Source organism: Tamandua tetradactyla, chromosome 6, assembly GCF_023851605.1.
Source record: "Tamandua tetradactyla isolate mTamTet1 chromosome 6, mTamTet1.pri, whole genome shotgun sequence".
Lineage (NCBI taxonomy): Eukaryota > Metazoa > Chordata > Mammalia > Pilosa > Myrmecophagidae > Tamandua > Tamandua tetradactyla.
Genome location: NC_135332.1, coordinates 53124135 through 53141126, shown reverse-complemented (window position 1 = coordinate 53141126; position 16992 = coordinate 53124135). Strand labels below are relative to the sequence as shown.

General features: G+C 36.1%; 1 protein-coding gene across 8 annotated transcripts in view; it reads left to right on the top strand.

The window, feature by feature from the left end:
• Positions 1-16992, top strand: part of SSH2 (slingshot protein phosphatase 2) — a 412119-nt gene that overhangs the window by 147400 nt on the left and 247727 nt on the right. For 3 of the 8 annotated variants that reach the window (XM_077165399.1, XM_077165398.1, XM_077165397.1), the window contains exon 3: positions 15591-15671. The exons of the other annotated variants lie outside the window; for them this stretch is intronic. In XM_077165399.1, the coding sequence (XP_077021514.1) occupies positions 15591-15671 (81 nt within the window). The remainder of the gene's footprint in view (positions 1-15590; positions 15672-16992) is intronic. 8 annotated transcript variants of the gene reach the window in all.

The window sequence follows — 16992 nt, the reverse complement described above, 5'->3', positions numbered from 1 at the left end:
ATTCATTGCATGCAATCATTTGTTAACTCTCTAGTCTGTTTATTCTAATTTTTTCTTCAGTTTAACTTTTAAATATTTATTTTAAATATACATACAATAAACTTGACTCTTTTTTTTTTTCTTTGTATGCTATATAGCGGGGGTCACACTTCATTCTTTTTCCATGTGAGTATCCCCTTATTGCAGCACCATTTGTGAAATTTTTTGGTTGTTTGTTTGTTTGCTTATTTGTTTGTTTTTGGGAAGTGCGATATCAAGGAATCAAACCTGGTTCTCCTGCATGGTAGGCGAGAATTCTACCACTGAACTTCCCTTGCATCCCAAATTCACTCTTTTTTGGTGTTGAGTTCTATGAGTTACGTTTTTTTTAATTTAACTTTTAAATTGACAAGCCAAAACAACATACAAACATGGACATTCTTAGCATACAAAATATTCCATAAATGGTGTACAATCAGTGGCTCACAATATCATCACATAATAGTATATTCATCACCATGGACGTTATTTAGAACATTTGCATCAACCCAGAAATAAAAATTAAAAAAAAATTCATACATACCATACCCCATACCTCTTCCTCTCATTGACCAGTAGTATTTCCATCTACCCAATATATATATATTTTAATTAATTTTTAAAATGTTTTTAAAAATATGATGAGAAAGAAACACAAACGTTCTTAACATATCATCATTCCATTCTACATATATAATCAGTAATTCACATATTATCACATAGTTACATATTCATCATCATGATCACTTCTTAGAACATTTGCATTAATTCAGAAAAAGAAATAAAAGACAACAGAAAGAAATTCATACATACCATACATCTTACCCCTCCCTTTCATTGATCACTAGCATTTCGATCTAAGTTTATTTTCACATTATTCCCCCTATTATTTATTTTTATTCCATATGTTTTGCTCATCTGTTGATAAGGTAGATAAAAGGAGCATCAGACACAAGGTTTTCACAATCACACAGTCACATTATGAAAGCTATATCATTATGCAATCATCTTCAAGAAACATGGCTACTGGAACACAGCTCTACATTTTCAGGTGGTTCCCTCCAGCCTCTCCATTACATCTTGAATAACAAGGTGATATCTATTTAATGCATAAGAATAACCTCCAGGATAACTTCTCGACTCTGTTTGGAATCTCTAAGCCATTGACAGTTTATTTTGTCTCATTTTCACTCTTCCCCCTTTTGGTCGAGAAGATTTTCTCAATCCCTTGATACTGAGTCTCAGCTCATTCTAGTTTTCTCATTCCCTTGATGCTGAGTCTCAGTTCATTCTAGGATTTCTGTCCCACATTGCCAGGAAGGTCCACACCCCTTGGAATCATGTCCCACATAGACAAGGGGAGGGCAGTGAGTTTGCTTATTGTGTTGACTGGAGAGAGAGGCCACATCTGAGCAACAAAAGAGGGTCTCCTGGGGGTGACTTTTAGGCCTAATTTTAAGTAGGCTTGACCTATCTTTTGTGTGGTAAGTTTCATATGAACGCACCCCAAGACTGGGGGCTCAGCCTATAGCTTTGATGGTCCACACTGCTTATGAGAATATCAAGAATTCAACTTGGGGAAGTTGAATTTTCACCCTTTCTCACCATTCCCCCAAGGGGACTTCGCAAATACTTTTCTATTCACTGTTCAAATCACTCTGAAATTTATCGGGGCATCACTCTGGACAAACCAACAAAATCTAATGCCCTACTCAAGGTTCCATGTACTTATGGTATTCAATTAAGCTGTCTACATAAGCTATATTACGAAACGCACTAGTCAAAATATAAATTTTATACCAAATAAACATTTTTTCCTTTAGTCTCACACATAAGTTAAAATTTTAAAATATTAATTACTGTCAATTTTCAACACCCTGCAGTTAATGACATTCCTATGTTCTTCTTCATGTAAAAGCAATTTTTAAAATTTGTACATTTAGTCACTATCATTATACACTCAAGGCATTCCTAGATTATACCATCTCAATCTTTCTCGTCTTTCTTTCTGATTTCACTTGTGTCCCCAGCCCTCCTCCCTCTATCATTCTCACATTCAGCTTCATTCAGTGTTTTACCATAACTGTATTACAGTTAGGAGGTATTGTGTGCTCCATTTCTGAGTTTTTACAATCAGTCCTGTTGCACAATCTGTATCCCTTCAGCTCCAATTACCCAAAATCTTACCCTATTTCTACCTCCTGATGGTCTCTGTTACCAATGAAATTCTCCAAGTTTATTCACTAATGTCAGTATATATCAGTGAGACCATACAGTATTTGTCCTTTTGTTTCTGGCTAATCTCACTCAGCATAATATCCTTAAGGTCCATTCATGTTGTTACATTCTTCATAACTTTATTCTGTCTTAACAGCTGCATAATATTCCATCATATGTATATACCACAGTTTGTTTAGTCACTCATCTGTTGATGGACATTTTGGCTGCTTCCATCTTTTTGCAATTGTAAATAATGCTGCTATAAGCATTGGTGTGCAAATGTCCATTTGTGTCCTTGCCCTCATGTCTTCTGAGTAGATACCTAACCATGGTATTGCTGGGTCATATGGCAATTCTATATTTAGCTTTTTGAGGAACCACCACACTGCCTTCCACAGTGGTTGTACCATTTGATATTCCCACCAACAGTGGATAAGTGTGCCTCTTTCTCCACATCCTCTCCAGCACTTGCCGTTTCCTGTTTTATTGATAATGACCATTCTTGTGAGTGATAGATGATACCTCATTGTGGTTTTGATTTGCATTTCCCTAATAGCCAGGGAAGTAGAGCATCTTTTCATGTGCCTTTTGGCCATTCGTATTACATCTTCTGAGAAGAGTCTGTTCAAGTCTTTTGCCCATTTTGTATTTGGGCTGTCTGTCTTTTTGTTGTTGAGTTGAACAATCTCTTTATGTATTCTGGATACTAGGCCTTTATCTGATATATCATTTCCAAATATTGTCTCCCATTGTGTAGGCTGTCTTTTTACTTTCTTGATGAAGTTCTTTGATGCACAAAAGTGTTTAATTTTGAGGAGTTCCTATTTACTTATTTCTTTCTTCAGTCCATATGCTTTGGGTATAAGGTCTAGGAAACTGCCTCCTATTACAAAGCTTAAAAGGTATTTCCCTACATTTTCTTCTAATAATTTTATGGTCTTCGAGCTAATGTTTAGGTCTTTAATCCATTTTGAGTTAATTTTTGTATAGGGTGTGAGATATGGCTCCTCTTTCATTCTTTTGAATATGGATATCCACTTCTCTAGGCACCATTTATTGAAGAGACTGCTCTGTCCCAGGTGAGTTGGCTTGACTGCCTTATCAAAGATCAACTGTCCATAGATGAGAGGGTCTGTATCTGAGCACTCTATTCTATTCCATTGGTCAGTATATCTATCTTTACGCCAGTACCATGCTGTTTTGACCACTGTAGCTTCATAATATGCCTTAAAGTTAGGTAGCATGAGGCCCCCAACTTCGTTTTTCTTTCTCAGGATATTGTTAGCTCTTCGGGGCACCCTGCCCCTCCAGATAAATTTGGTTATTGGTTTTTCTATTTCTGAAAAGTAAGTTTTTGGGATTTTAATTGGTATCGCATTGAATCTGCAAATCAATTTAGGTAGAATTGATGTCTTAATTATATTTAGTCTTCCAGTCCATGAACACAGTATGCCCTTCCATTTATTTAGGTCTTCTGTGATTTCTTTTGACAATTTCTTGTAGTTTTCTTTGTACAGGTCTTTTGTCTCTTTAGTTAAATTTATTCCTAAGTATTTTATTCTTTTAGTTGCAATTGTAAATGGAATTTTTTTCTTGATTTCCCCCTCAGATTGTTTATTATTAGTGTATAGAAACACTACAGATTTTTAAAATCTTTTTTTATTTTTTAAATTAAAAAAAAACACCAAATGAAACATTCCTATTTTGATCATTCCGTTCTACATATATAATTGATAATTCACAATATCATCACATAGTTGCATATTCATCATCATGATCATTTCTTGGAATATTTGCATCTATTCAGAAAAAGAAACAAAATGAAAACAGAAATAAAATTTATACATACCATATCCCTCCCTTCCATTGATCGCTAGCATTTCAAACCAAATTTATTTTAACATTTGTTCCCCCTATTATTTATTTTTATTCCATGTGTTCTAGTCATCTGTTAACAAGGTAGATAAAAAGAGCATCAGACACATGGTTTTCACAATCACACAGTCACATTGTGAAAGCTATATCATTATACAGTCATCTTCAAGAAACATGGCTACTGGAACATAGCTCTACATTTTCAGTCAATTCCCTCCAGCCTCTCTATTACATCTTTTTTTTTTTTTAAATTTTTTATTTTTTTATTAACGGAAAGGAAAAAAAAAAGAAATTAACACAACATTTAGAAATGATACCATTCTACATATGCACTCAGTAATTCTTAACATCATCACATAGATGCATGATCATTGTTTCTTAGTACATTTGCATCGGTTTAGAGGAACTAGCAACACAACAGAAAAAGATATAAAATGTTAATATAAAGAAAAGAAATAAAAGTAGTAATAATAGTAAAAAACAACAACAACAAACAAACCAACAAGCAAACAAAAACAAAAAAAACCCTATAGCTCAGATGCAGCTTCATTCAGTATTTTAACATGATTACTTTACAATTAGGTATTATTGTACTGTCCATTTTTGAGTTTTTGTATCTAGTCCTGTTGCACAGTCTGTATCCCTTCAGCTTCAATTACCCATTGTCTTACCCTGTTTCTAACTCCTGCTGAACTCTGTTACCAATGACATATTTCAAGTTTATTCTCGAATGTCCGTTCACATCAGTGGGACCATACAGTATTTGTCCTTTAGTTTTTGGCTGGATTCACTCAGCATAATATTCTCTAGGTCCATCCATGTTATTACATGGTTCATAAGTTTATCTTGTCTTAAAGCTGCATAATATTCCATCGTATGTATATACCATAGTTTGTTTAGCCACTCTTCTGTTGATGGAGATTTTGGCTGTTTCCATCTCTTTGCAATTGTAAATAATGCTGCTATAAACATTGGTGTGCAAATGTCCGTTTGTGTCTTTGCCCTTAAGTCCTTTGAGTAGATACCTAGCAATGGTATTGCTGGGTCGTATGGCAATTCTATATTCAGCTTTTTGAGGAACCGCCAAACTGCCTTCCACAGTGGTTGCACCCTTTGACATTCCCACCAACAGTGGATAAGTGTGCCTCTTTCTCCGCATCCTCTCCAGCACTTGTCATTTTCTGTTTTGTTGATAATGGCCATTCTGGTGGGTGTGAGATGATATCTCATTGTGGTTTTGATTTGCATTTCTCTAATGGCCAGGGACATTGAGCATCTCTTCATGTGCCTCTTGGCCATCCGTATTTCTTCTTCTGGTAGGTGTCTGTTTAAGTCTTTTTCCCATTTTGTAATTGGGTTGGCTGTCTTTTTGTTGTTGAGTTGAACAATCTCTTTATAAATTCTGGATACTAGACCTTTATCTGATATGTCGTTTCCAAATATTGTCTCCCATTGTGTAGGCTGTCTTTCTACTTTCTTGATGAAGTTCTTTGATGCACAAAAGTGTTTAATTTTGAGGAGCTCCCATTTATTTATTTCCTTCTTCAGTGCTCTTGCTTTAGGTTTAAAGTCCATAAAACCACCTCCAGTTGTAAGATCCATAAGATATCTCCCAACATTTTCCTCTAACTGTTTTATGGTCTTAGACCTAATGTTTAGATCTTTGATCCATTTTGAGTTAACTTTTGTATAGGGTGTGAGAGATGGGTCTTCTTTCATTCTTTTGCATATGGATATCCAGTTCTCTAGGCACCATTTATTGAAGAGACTGTTCTGTCCCAGGTGAGTTGGCTTGACTGCCTTATCAAAGATCAAATGTCCATAGATGAGAGGGTCTATATCTGAGCACTCTATTCGATTCCATTGCTCGATATATCTATCTTTATGCCAATACCATGCTGTTTTGACCACTGTGGCTTCATAATATGCCTTAAAGTCAGGCAGCGCGAGACCTCCAGCTTCGTTTTTTTTCCTCAAGATGTTTTTAGCAATTCGGGGCACCCTGCCCTTCCAGATAAATTTGCTTATTGGTTTTTCTATTTCTGAAAAATAAGTTGTTGGGATTTTGATTGGTATTGCATTGAATCTGTAAATCAATTTAGGTAGAATTGACATCTTGACTATATTTAGTCTTCCAATCCATGAACACGGTATGCCCTTCCATCTATTTAGGTCTTCTTTTGATTTCTTTTAACAGTTTTTTGTAGTTTTCTTTATATAGGTTTTTTGTCTCTTTGGTTAAATTTATTCCTAGGTATTTTATTCTTTTAGTTGCGATTGTAAATGGGATTCGTTTCTTGATTTCCGCCTCAGCTTGTTCATTACTAGTGTATAGAAAAGCTACAGATTTTTGAATGTTGATCTTGTAGCCTGCTACTTTGCTGTACTCATTTATTAGCTCTAGTAATTTTGTTGTGGATTTTTCTGGGTTTTCTACATATAGTATCATATCGTCTGCAAACAATGATAGTTTTACTTCTTCCTTTCCAATTTTGATGCCTTGTATTTCTTTTTCTTGCCTAATTGCTCTGGCTAGAACTTCCAACACAATGTTGAATAATAGTGGTGATAGTGGACATCCTTGTCTTGTTCCTGATCTTAGGGGGAAAGTTTTCAATTTTTCCCCATTGAGGATGATATTAGCTGTGGGTTTTTCATATATTCCCTCTATCATTTTAAGGAAGTTCCCTTGTATTCCTATCTTTTGAAGTGTTTTCAGCAGGAAAGGATGTTGAATCTTGTCGAATGCCTTCTCTGCATCAATTGAGATGATCATGTGATTTTTCTGCTTTGATTTGTTGATATGGTGTATTACATTAATAGATTTTCTTATGTTGAACCATCCTTGCATACCTGGGATTAATCCTACTTGGTCATGATGTATAATTCTTTTAATGTGTTGTTGGATACGATTTGCTAGAATTTTATTGAGAATTTTTGCATCTGTATTCATTAGAGAGACTGGTCTGTAGTTTTCTTTTTTTGTAATATCTTTGCCTGGTTTTGGTATGAGGGTGATGTTGGCTTCATAGAATGAATTAGGTAGTTTTCCCTCCACTTCGATTATGTTGAACAGTTTGAGGAGAGTAGGTACTAATTCTTTCTGGAATGTTTGATAGAATTCACATGTGAAGCCGTCTGGTCCTGGACTTTTCTTTTTAGGGAGCTTTTGAATAACTAATTCAATCTCTTTACTTGTGATTGGTTTGTTGAGGTCGTCTATTTCTTCTTGAGTCAAAGTTGGTTGTTCATGTCTTTCCAGGAACCTGTCCATTTCATCTAAATTGTTGTATTTATTAGCGTAAAGTTGTTCATAGTATCCTGTTATTACCTCCTTTATTTCTGTGAGGTCAGTAGTTATGTCTCCTCTTTCATTTCTAATCTTATTTATTTGCATCCTCTCTCTTCTTCTTTTTGTCAATCTTGCTAAGGGCCCATCAATCTTGTTGATTTTCTCATAGAACCAACTTCTGGTCTTATTGATTTTCTCTATTGTTTTCATGTTTTCAATTTCATTTATTTCTGCTCTAATCTTTCTTATTTCTTTCCTTTTGCTTGCTTTGGGACTAGTTTGCTGTTCTTTCTCCAGTTCTTCCAAGTGGACAGTTAATTCCTGCATTTTTGCCTTTTCTTCTTTTCTGATAAAGGCATTTAGGGCAATAAATTTCCCTCTTAGCACTGCCTTTGCTGCGTCCCATAAGTTTTGATATGTTGTGTCTTCATTTTCATTTGCCTCTAGGTATTTACTAATTTCTCTTGCAATTTCTTCTTTGACCCACTTGTTGTTTAAGAGTGTGTTGTTGAGCCTCCATGTATTTATGAATTTTCTGGCACTCCGCCTATTATTGATTTCCAACTTCATTCCTTATGATCCGAGAAAGTGTTGTGTATGATTTCAATATTTTTAAATTTGTTAAGACTTGCTTTGTGACCCAGCATATGGTCTATCTTTGAGAATGATCCATGATCACTTGAGAAAAAGGTGTATCCTGCTGTTGTGGGATGTAATGTCCTATAAATGTCTGTTAAGTCAAGCTCATTTATAGTAATATTCAGGTTCTCTATTTCTTTATTGATCCTCTGTGTAGATGTTCTGTCCATTGATGAGAGTGGTGAATTGAAGTCTCCAACTATTATGGTATGTGTGTCTATTTCCCTTTTCAGTGTTTGCAGTGTATTCCTCACGTATTTTGGGGCATTCTGGTTCAGTGCGTAAATATTTATGATTGTTATGTCTTCTTGCTTAATTGTTCCTTTTAATAGTATATAGTGTCCTTCTTTGTCTCTTTTAACTGTTTTACATTTGAAGTCTAACTTGTTGGATATTAGTATAGCCACTCCTGCTCTTTTCTGGTTGTTATTTGCATGAAATATCTTTTCCCATCCTTTCACTTTCAACCTATATTTATCTTTGGGTCTAAGATGTGTTTCCTGTAGACAGCATATAGAAGGATCCTGTTTTTTAATCCATTCTGCTAGTCTATGTCTTTTAATTGAGGAATTCAGTCCATTGACATTTAGAGTTATCACTGTTTGGATAATATTTTCCTCTACCATTTTGCCTTTTGTATTATATATATCATATCTGACTTTCCTTCTTTCTACACTTTTCTCCATGTCTCTCTCTTCTGTCTTTTCGGTTCTGACTCTAGTGCTTCCTTTAGTATTTCTTGCAGAGCTGGTCTCTTGGTCACAAATTCTCTTAGTGACTTTTTGTCTGAGAATGTTTTAATTTCTCCCTCATTTTTGAAGGACAATTTTGCTGGATATAGGAGTCTTGGCTGGCAGTTTTTCTCTTTTAGTAATTTAAATATATCATCCCACTGTCTTCTAGCTTCCATGGTTTCTGCTGAGAAATCTACACATAGTCTTATTGGGTTTCCCTTGTATGTGACGGATTGTTTTTCTCTTGCTGCTTTCAAGATCCTCTCTTTCTCTTTGACCTCTGACATTCTAACTAGTAAGTGTCTTGGGGAACGCCTATTTGTGTCTAATCTCTTTGGGGTGCGCTGCACTTCTTGGATCTGTAATTTTAGGTCTTTCATAAGAGTTGGGAAATTTTCAGTGATAATTTCTTCCATTAGTTTTTCTCCTCCTTTTCCCTTCTCTTCTCCTTCTGGGATACCCACTACACGTATATTTGTACGGTTCACATTGTCCTTGAGTTCCCTGATACCTTGTTCAAATTTTTCCATTCTTTTCCGGATAGTTTCTGTTTCTTTTTGGAATTCAGATGTTTCATCCTCCAAATCACTAATTCTATCTTCTGTTTCTTTAAATCTGTCGTTGTAGGTATCCATTGTTTTTTCCATCTTTTCTACTTTATCTTTCACTTCCATAAGTTCTGTGATTTGTTTTTTCAGTTTTTCTATTTCTTCTTTATGTTCAGCCCATGTCTTCTTCATGTCCTCCCTCATATTATCGATTTCGTTTTTGAAGAGGTTTTCCATTTCTGTTCGTATATTCAGCATTAGTTGTTTCAGCTCCTGTATCTCATTTGAACTATTGGTTTCTTCGTTTGACTGGGCCATATGTTCAATTTTCTGAGCGTGATCCGTTATCTTCTGCTGGCGTCTGGGCATTTAGTCAGATTTCCCTGGGTGTTCGACCCCACAGGTTGAAAGATTTTTCTGTGCAATCTCTGGGTTCTGTTTTTCTTATCCTGCCCAGTAGGTGGCGCTCGTGGCACACGTTTGTCTACGGGTTCCACCAGTTAAAGTTGCTGTGGGTCCTTTAACTCTGGAAAATTCTCGCCGTAGGGGAGGTTCGGCAGCCGAAGCGTCTTGGAAGAATGCCAGCCGACCTGGGGTCCGAATGCGGGGAGGGTCACCGGCCGCCGCAGCACGGGAGAGCGTCCGGCCGAATTAGCTAGTCGGCCCGGGGCACCAAGCGTGGCGGGAGGGCGCCAGCTGTCGCAGCCCGGGAGAGTGCACTATTCCCAGCCGACGGGGGAGTCACGTGTTTGGAAGGGATCCCCCGGTCACTGTTCTCCGCAGTCTGGGGATTTCCGACCCAACTATCTCTGTTGTTCCGGGGGGCCTCGTGTGGTGGGGGCACCAGCCGCCGCGGCCTAAGGGGACCGCCTGTCCAATTCTACCAGCTGGCCTGGGAAGGTGGAAGGGAGGGACTCCGGTCGCTTGCCGTCCCACCGAGGAAAGCCTGTGCCCCTTGGTGATCTCACCGGAGCTGGTTCTCCCAGATAGTCAGCCGTTCCAGGATGGGGTACGCCGTCCCTTTTATCTCCCTCGTGGCTCCGGGAGCTGCTCTGTATTATCTCCACTCCCCCAGTAGCTGTTCTGGAGGAGGAAAGGTGAGGGCGGCAAGGCTGTAGAGGCTGGTGGTGGAGGAGCCGGTGAAGGCGGGGGCTTTTTTTTTTTAATTAATTAACAGAAAAAAAGAAATTAACCCAACATTTAGAAATCATACCATTCTACATATGCAATCAGTAATTCTTAACATCATCGCATAGATGCATGATCATCGTTTCTTAGTACATTTGCATCGGTTTAGAAGAACTAGCAACACAACAGAAAAAGATATAGAATGTTAATATAGAGAAAAAAAATAAAAGTAATAATAATAGTAAAAAAAAAAAAACAAACCTATAGCTCAGATGCGGCTTCATTCAGTGTTTTAACATGATTACTTTACAATTAAGTATTATTGTGCTGTCCATTTTTGAGTTTTTGTATCTAGTCCTGCTGCACAGTCTGTATCCCTTCAGCTCCAATTACCCATTATCTTACCCTGTTTCTAACTCCTGCTGAACCGTGTTACCAATGACATATTCCAAGTTTATTCTCGAATGTCGGTTCACATCAGTGGGACCATACAGTATTTGTCCTTTAGTTTTTGGCTAGACTCACTCAGCATAATGTTCTCTAGGTCCATCCATGTTATTACATGCTTCATAAGTTTATCTTGTCTTAAAGCTGCATAATATTCCATCGTATGTATATACCACATTTTGTTTAGCCACTTGTCTGTTGATGGACATTTTGGCTGTTTCCATCTCTTTGCAATTGTAAATAACGCTGCTATAAACATTAGTGTGCAAATGTCCGTTTGTGTCTTTGCCCTTAAGTCCTTTGAGTAGATACCCAGCAATGGTATTGCTGGGTTGTATGGCAATTCTATATTCAGCTTTTTGAGGAACCGCCAAACTGCCTTCCACAGTGGTTGCACCATTTGACATTCCCACCAACAGTGGATAAGTGTGCCTCTTTCTCCGCATCCTCTCCAGCACTTGTCATTTTCTGTTTTGTTGTTAATGGCCATTCTGGTGGGTGTGAGATGATATCTCATTGTGGTTTTGATTTGCATTTCTCTAATGGCCAGGGACATCGAGCATCTCTTCATGTGCCTTTTGGCCATTTGTATTTCCTCTTCTGATAGGTGTCTGTTCAAGTCTTTTTCCCATTTTGTAATTGGGTTGGCTGTGTTTTTGTTGTTGTTGAGTTGAACAATCTCTTTATAAATTCTGGATACTAGACCTTTATCTGATATGTCGTTTCCAAATATTGTCTCCCATTGTGTAGGCTGTCTTTCTACTTTCTTGATGAAGTTCTTTGATGCACAAAAGTGTTTAATTTTGAGGAGCTCCCATTTATTTATTTCCTTCTTCAGTGCTCTTGCTTTAGGTTTAAGGTCCATAAAACCGCCTCCAATTGTATGTTTCATAAGATATCTCCCAACATTTTCCTCTAACTGTTTTATGGTCTTAGACCTAATGTTTAGATCTTTGATCCATTTTGAGTTAACTTTTGTATAGGGTGTGAGAGATGGGTCTTCTTTCATTCTTTTGCATATGGATATCCAGTTCTCTAGGCACCATTTATTGAAGAGACTGTTCTGTCCCAGGTGAGTTGGGTTGACTGCCTTATCAAAGATCAAATGTCCATAGATGAGAGGGTCTATATCTGAGCACTCTATTCAATTCCATTGGTCAAATTATCTATCTTTATGCCAATACCATGCTGTTTTGACCATTGTGGCTTCATAATATGCCTTAAAGTCAGGCAGCGCGAGACCTCCAGCTTCGTTTTTTTTCCTCAAGATGTTTTTAGCATTTCGGGGCTAAAATGTTTTTAGCATTTCAGATAAATTTGCTTATTGGTTTTTCTGTTTCTGAAAAATAAGTTGTTGGGATTTTGATTGGTATTGCATTGAATCTGTAAATCAATTTAGGTAGAATTGACATCTTAACTATATTTAGTCTTCCAATCCATGAACACGGTATGCCCTTCCATCTATTTAGGTCTTCTGTGATTTCTTTTAACAGTTTTTTGTAGTTTTCTTTATATAGGTTTTTTGTCTCTTTAGTTAAATTTGTTCCTAGGTATTTTATTCTTTTAGTTGCAATTGTAAATGGGATTCATTTCTTGATTTCCCCCTCAGCTTGTTCATTGCTAGTGTATAGAAATGCTACAGATTTTTGAATGTTGATCTTGTAACCTGCTACTTTGCTGTACTCATTTATTAGCTCTAGTAGTTTTGTTGTGGATTTTTCCGGGTTTTCGACGTATAGTATCATATCGTCTGCAAACAGTGATAGTTTTACTTTTTCCTTTCCAATTTTGATGCCTTGTATTTCTTTTTCTTGTCTAATTGCTCTGGCTAGAACTTCCAACACAGTGTTGAATAACAGTGGTGATAGTGGACATCCTTGTCTTGTTCCTGATCTTAGGGAAAAGTTTTCAGTTTTTCCCCACTGAGGATGATATTAGCTGTGGGTTTTTCATATATTCCCTTTATCATTTTCAGGAAGTTTCCTTCTATTCCTATCCTTTGAAGTGTTTTCAACAAGAAAGGATGTTGAATTTTGTCAGACAGATGCCTTTTTTGCATCAATCAAGATGATCATGTGGTTTTTCTGCTTTGATTTGTTGATATGGTATATGACATTAATTGATTTTCTTATGTTGAACCATCCTTGCATACCTGGGATGAATCCTACTTGGTCATGGTGTAGAATTGTTTTACTGTGGTGCTGGATTTGATTTGCAAGCATTTTATTGAGGATTTTGCATCTATAGTCATTAGGGAGATTGGGCTGTAGTTTTCTTCCCTGTCCATTAAATTAATGATTTGGGAATTTCATCCAAGTAAATAAAGGGGTACCTTAAGTACTCTACAGTGGTTATCTCTGTATACTTCTTAGTATAAATGTTTGTTCTTAGAAGGTATTGTACTGTTGCTACTATAATTTCAATAATAGTTACCCTTAGTCTTAATGGATTTTGCATATGAGAAAAAAGGCTGCAGTATATTCCTGATATTTATTTGAGCTTCTACATGTGGTTTAAAAGGCCTTTTAAACTAACATATCCCTAGATAATTTTAAGTTAAAATGCTATTTGAAATGCATGCCTTGATCTCTCTGTGTCTCTTCACTACAGAGTAAAGGATGAGTGGTTGAGGTAGATTTCCTGTGAAGTGTAAAACTTAAACCTCAAGGCCCCTCAGTTGTATGACCCCTTCCAAGACTCTGGGAGTGGCCTTAGCAATGGGTTCACATGATCTGTGCTCCTGAAAAATTGCAGAATTTAAAATTTAGATATTTATCTGTAACCCATTATGCCATTGTCTTTTCCCACTTATACTTCCCCTTCTATAGGGTGATACTGAATAGGTGGAAGCATCTTGTATTATACTCTTGTATTCTTTTTGTTAAAGGGAGTCTGCTAAATTATATAAATTTTAGTCCGCTCACAATACCTGTATCTATTCCTGGGCCAATAAGAATTCTTTTTCAGACTATTAAAACATATTCATTGAATTGGAAATGTCCTTTGTCTTCCTTTAGAATTCTTACAGTTTAATTTAGAACAGATTTGTTGATTGATAATAAATACTTGTTCCAGGAACCAGTTGTTTTGTAATGCTATTGATACACTTAAATTGATACTTTGTACCTTATTGAATTGTTTTAATTAATAGGGACACAGCAAAGTCTTAAAACAACTTTAGGAATGCAAGTATATGTTTATAGGACCTCTTTCGTGAAAGATCATTTTGCAAAAGCAAGTGTAAACATGCTGAAATATTTACAGGAATGAAAACTTTAAAACTAATGTTACTTGGATTAATTAATGCATACTTTTATCTCTCTTCAGTTTGTATAAACTGATAATCATAAGCTACTTTAGATGTACTTAATATTATCTATGTTATCATCTATTATGATATAAAAGTTTGGGAGAATTGAACGCAACCTTGATATTTACTTTATATTACTAAAAATATTTTATTATGCCTTTACCTTTCCTAAAATGACTTTTCAAAGTCCTCAAGTATCTTATAGTTTGATTTCAAAAGACAACAAAAAAAGACATGGAGAGTTAATACTCCTACTTTTTTCTCCTCTTAAATGTAAGGGAATGAGGAGTAAAGAGGCTTTACATTTGCATGATTTAAAAAATTATTTTAAAGGTTTGTTATTCTTTGTTTTCTGAGAGAAGGAGAGATAATTGAGGATGAAATTGATTGTAAGAAGGAAAATCAAAAGATAGAGTAGGAAAAGATAGGGTAGGAAAAAGGTTAAAAAGGAAGGAAACCAGGTGTACTTACCAGAAATAGTAATTCTGAGCATTACTTTCATTTAAGTTTATTTTCACTGTGAAGGTTTTAATATCTACAGGTATTTTGCAGATTGAAACACAGCCTCCACATTGAAAAATCAAAGTAGGAGTCATCTAGTATAACCAACAGTAGTTTTTTGCCACCAGTAATGAGAAACTTTGATGACAGCAGCATATACTTCAGTGCTTTAAGGATAACTTAGTTTCCAATAGCTGTTACCAAATGCAGGGCATTTGAGTGGAATTTAATAGGTCAGAGTTGGAGCTTTTTCTATTCTCTTTTTTGTGTTATTGTTGTTAATCCTAAGGGAAAAAACTCTTGTGTTACTTAGCTAATTGTTTCACTCCTTTGTCTCATTTTTCTTATCTGCCTTTTAGGCAGATTTTTTCAAAAAAGAGATTGGAGCAAAGGGTTTAAATTGTTTTCTGGCAGCTGTCAGGGGGACTTGAGTAGGGCATGTCTTTTGGCTCTTATAAAAACACTTTTTAGCAGAAGGCTAATGAGGCAAGGTTAGTGCCTTTGATCCCCCAATATGGACCTATGTTTATTTTAAAGCCAGTCTCTAAACAGTCACATCAGATGTGAGTCTTTGGATGTGAGGATAAACAAATACAAACCTCTCTCCAGCATGGGAAGAGTTTAGAGAGCAAACTGTGACTGAAGAAGGACAGCTCATTGCCCGAATTGGAAACCACAAAAATGCTTTAGCTAATCACATATACCTCAATTTTCCTATTACCTGACCATTCACCTAGTTGACTTTATTCTCTCTAAAATAACCATCACTAATCAGAATTGAAGTTTCTCATCTATGAACTAACTTTGACTTGGCTTTTCCCCTCATGCTTATGGGCCTATTGATCTGGATCTCTGAAATGATGTTGTTTGTATTACAGAGCTCTCATTTGGAAGATAGTGAATCAGCACCTATACTTTGCTATGAATGTGAAGAATCAGAAATCTTTAGTGATTCCAATGTACGTAGGTATATGCTTTTATACAGCCTTTGGTTGTTCGAGTAAAAGCCTGTTGAATAAATTCTGCTCTTAATTACAACTGGGATAATACCTAATGTTGCATGTGTTTGGCCCCACTCAGCCAACCAGATATCCAGTACCAGAACCACAAGTTGATCTGAATTTCCACAGTAGTAAGAGAGTAATTCATTCTAGTAAATAAAGAATATGATATGAGCATCTTAAAAAACAAACCTTCCTATTTAAAGTGCACATGATGAGTACACTGGGGAAATCAGAGACTGAATGATTCATTGACTCAATTTTCTGTCACTTTTTCATATAAGAAATTCATGAGCATCAAAATTGAACTGAATATTTTAAAAAGAGTATTCTGATCCTACTTAAGCTGGACTTATCATAACAAGGCCATGGTACCAAAATGTTATTTAAGTTTATTAGAGAACTTTGTAAGAACAAATATTTGATGGAGTGGTTGAGCTTATTGGTTTAGGGAGAAACAGATTCCTTTTACCTGAGTTTTATTTCACTATCAGTTCTAAATCTTTAGCTTTAGAACCTTACGTAGTGAGCTTCTTCACATGTAGAAACCCTGCTTCAAATGTTTCATATTAGAAGAAGCCAACCATTTCTGACAATTAGAGGAAAGCCCAGTATCCACTTAAAAATACAGTGGATAAGAAAGTGAAACAGGTAATGGAGGTCAGACGGGAGATTGCTACTTGCTAAAAGAAAGTCACTTTATTTCAAGGTTAGGGAAGTGTAGTAAAATTAGAGAAGGAAGTAAGAAAAAGTGTTGTTTTAAAAAAATGTTCAGTAAACTTGTAGCACTGATCTACTACAAAGCCCTGGTGATGTCAATGAAAGCTCCATCACCGATAGTATCAGCTTTCTTGAAGTAGAACTCCATAGTCCCTTAACTATAATTCTAAAATCCAAAAAGCTCTGAAAACCAAGAGTTTTTCCATATGTTTTCCACAAAACCTGACCTAAACTGATATGAATTATTTATAGCTTTTATTTATCCCACTTAAAGTGAATATGGTATACTTTTTTGCTGAAATATGTTTCATAAAGGGATACTGTCCCAGATTGCACTATGTGTTTTATGTGAAATATAGGGTATGTTCTATTACCTTTTTCACATGCAATATTTTTCACATACAAAAATATTGAAATTTGAAATGTATCTGGTTTTGAGGGTTTTGGATAAAACCGGTTCTTTGTGGGAAGCCTTGTTCTCTGTCCTCTGCTTCTTCTTTCAATCCAAATGATAGTTTTACATTTTTATATAATTGCTTCTCAGTGGCTCTAAGTTGAA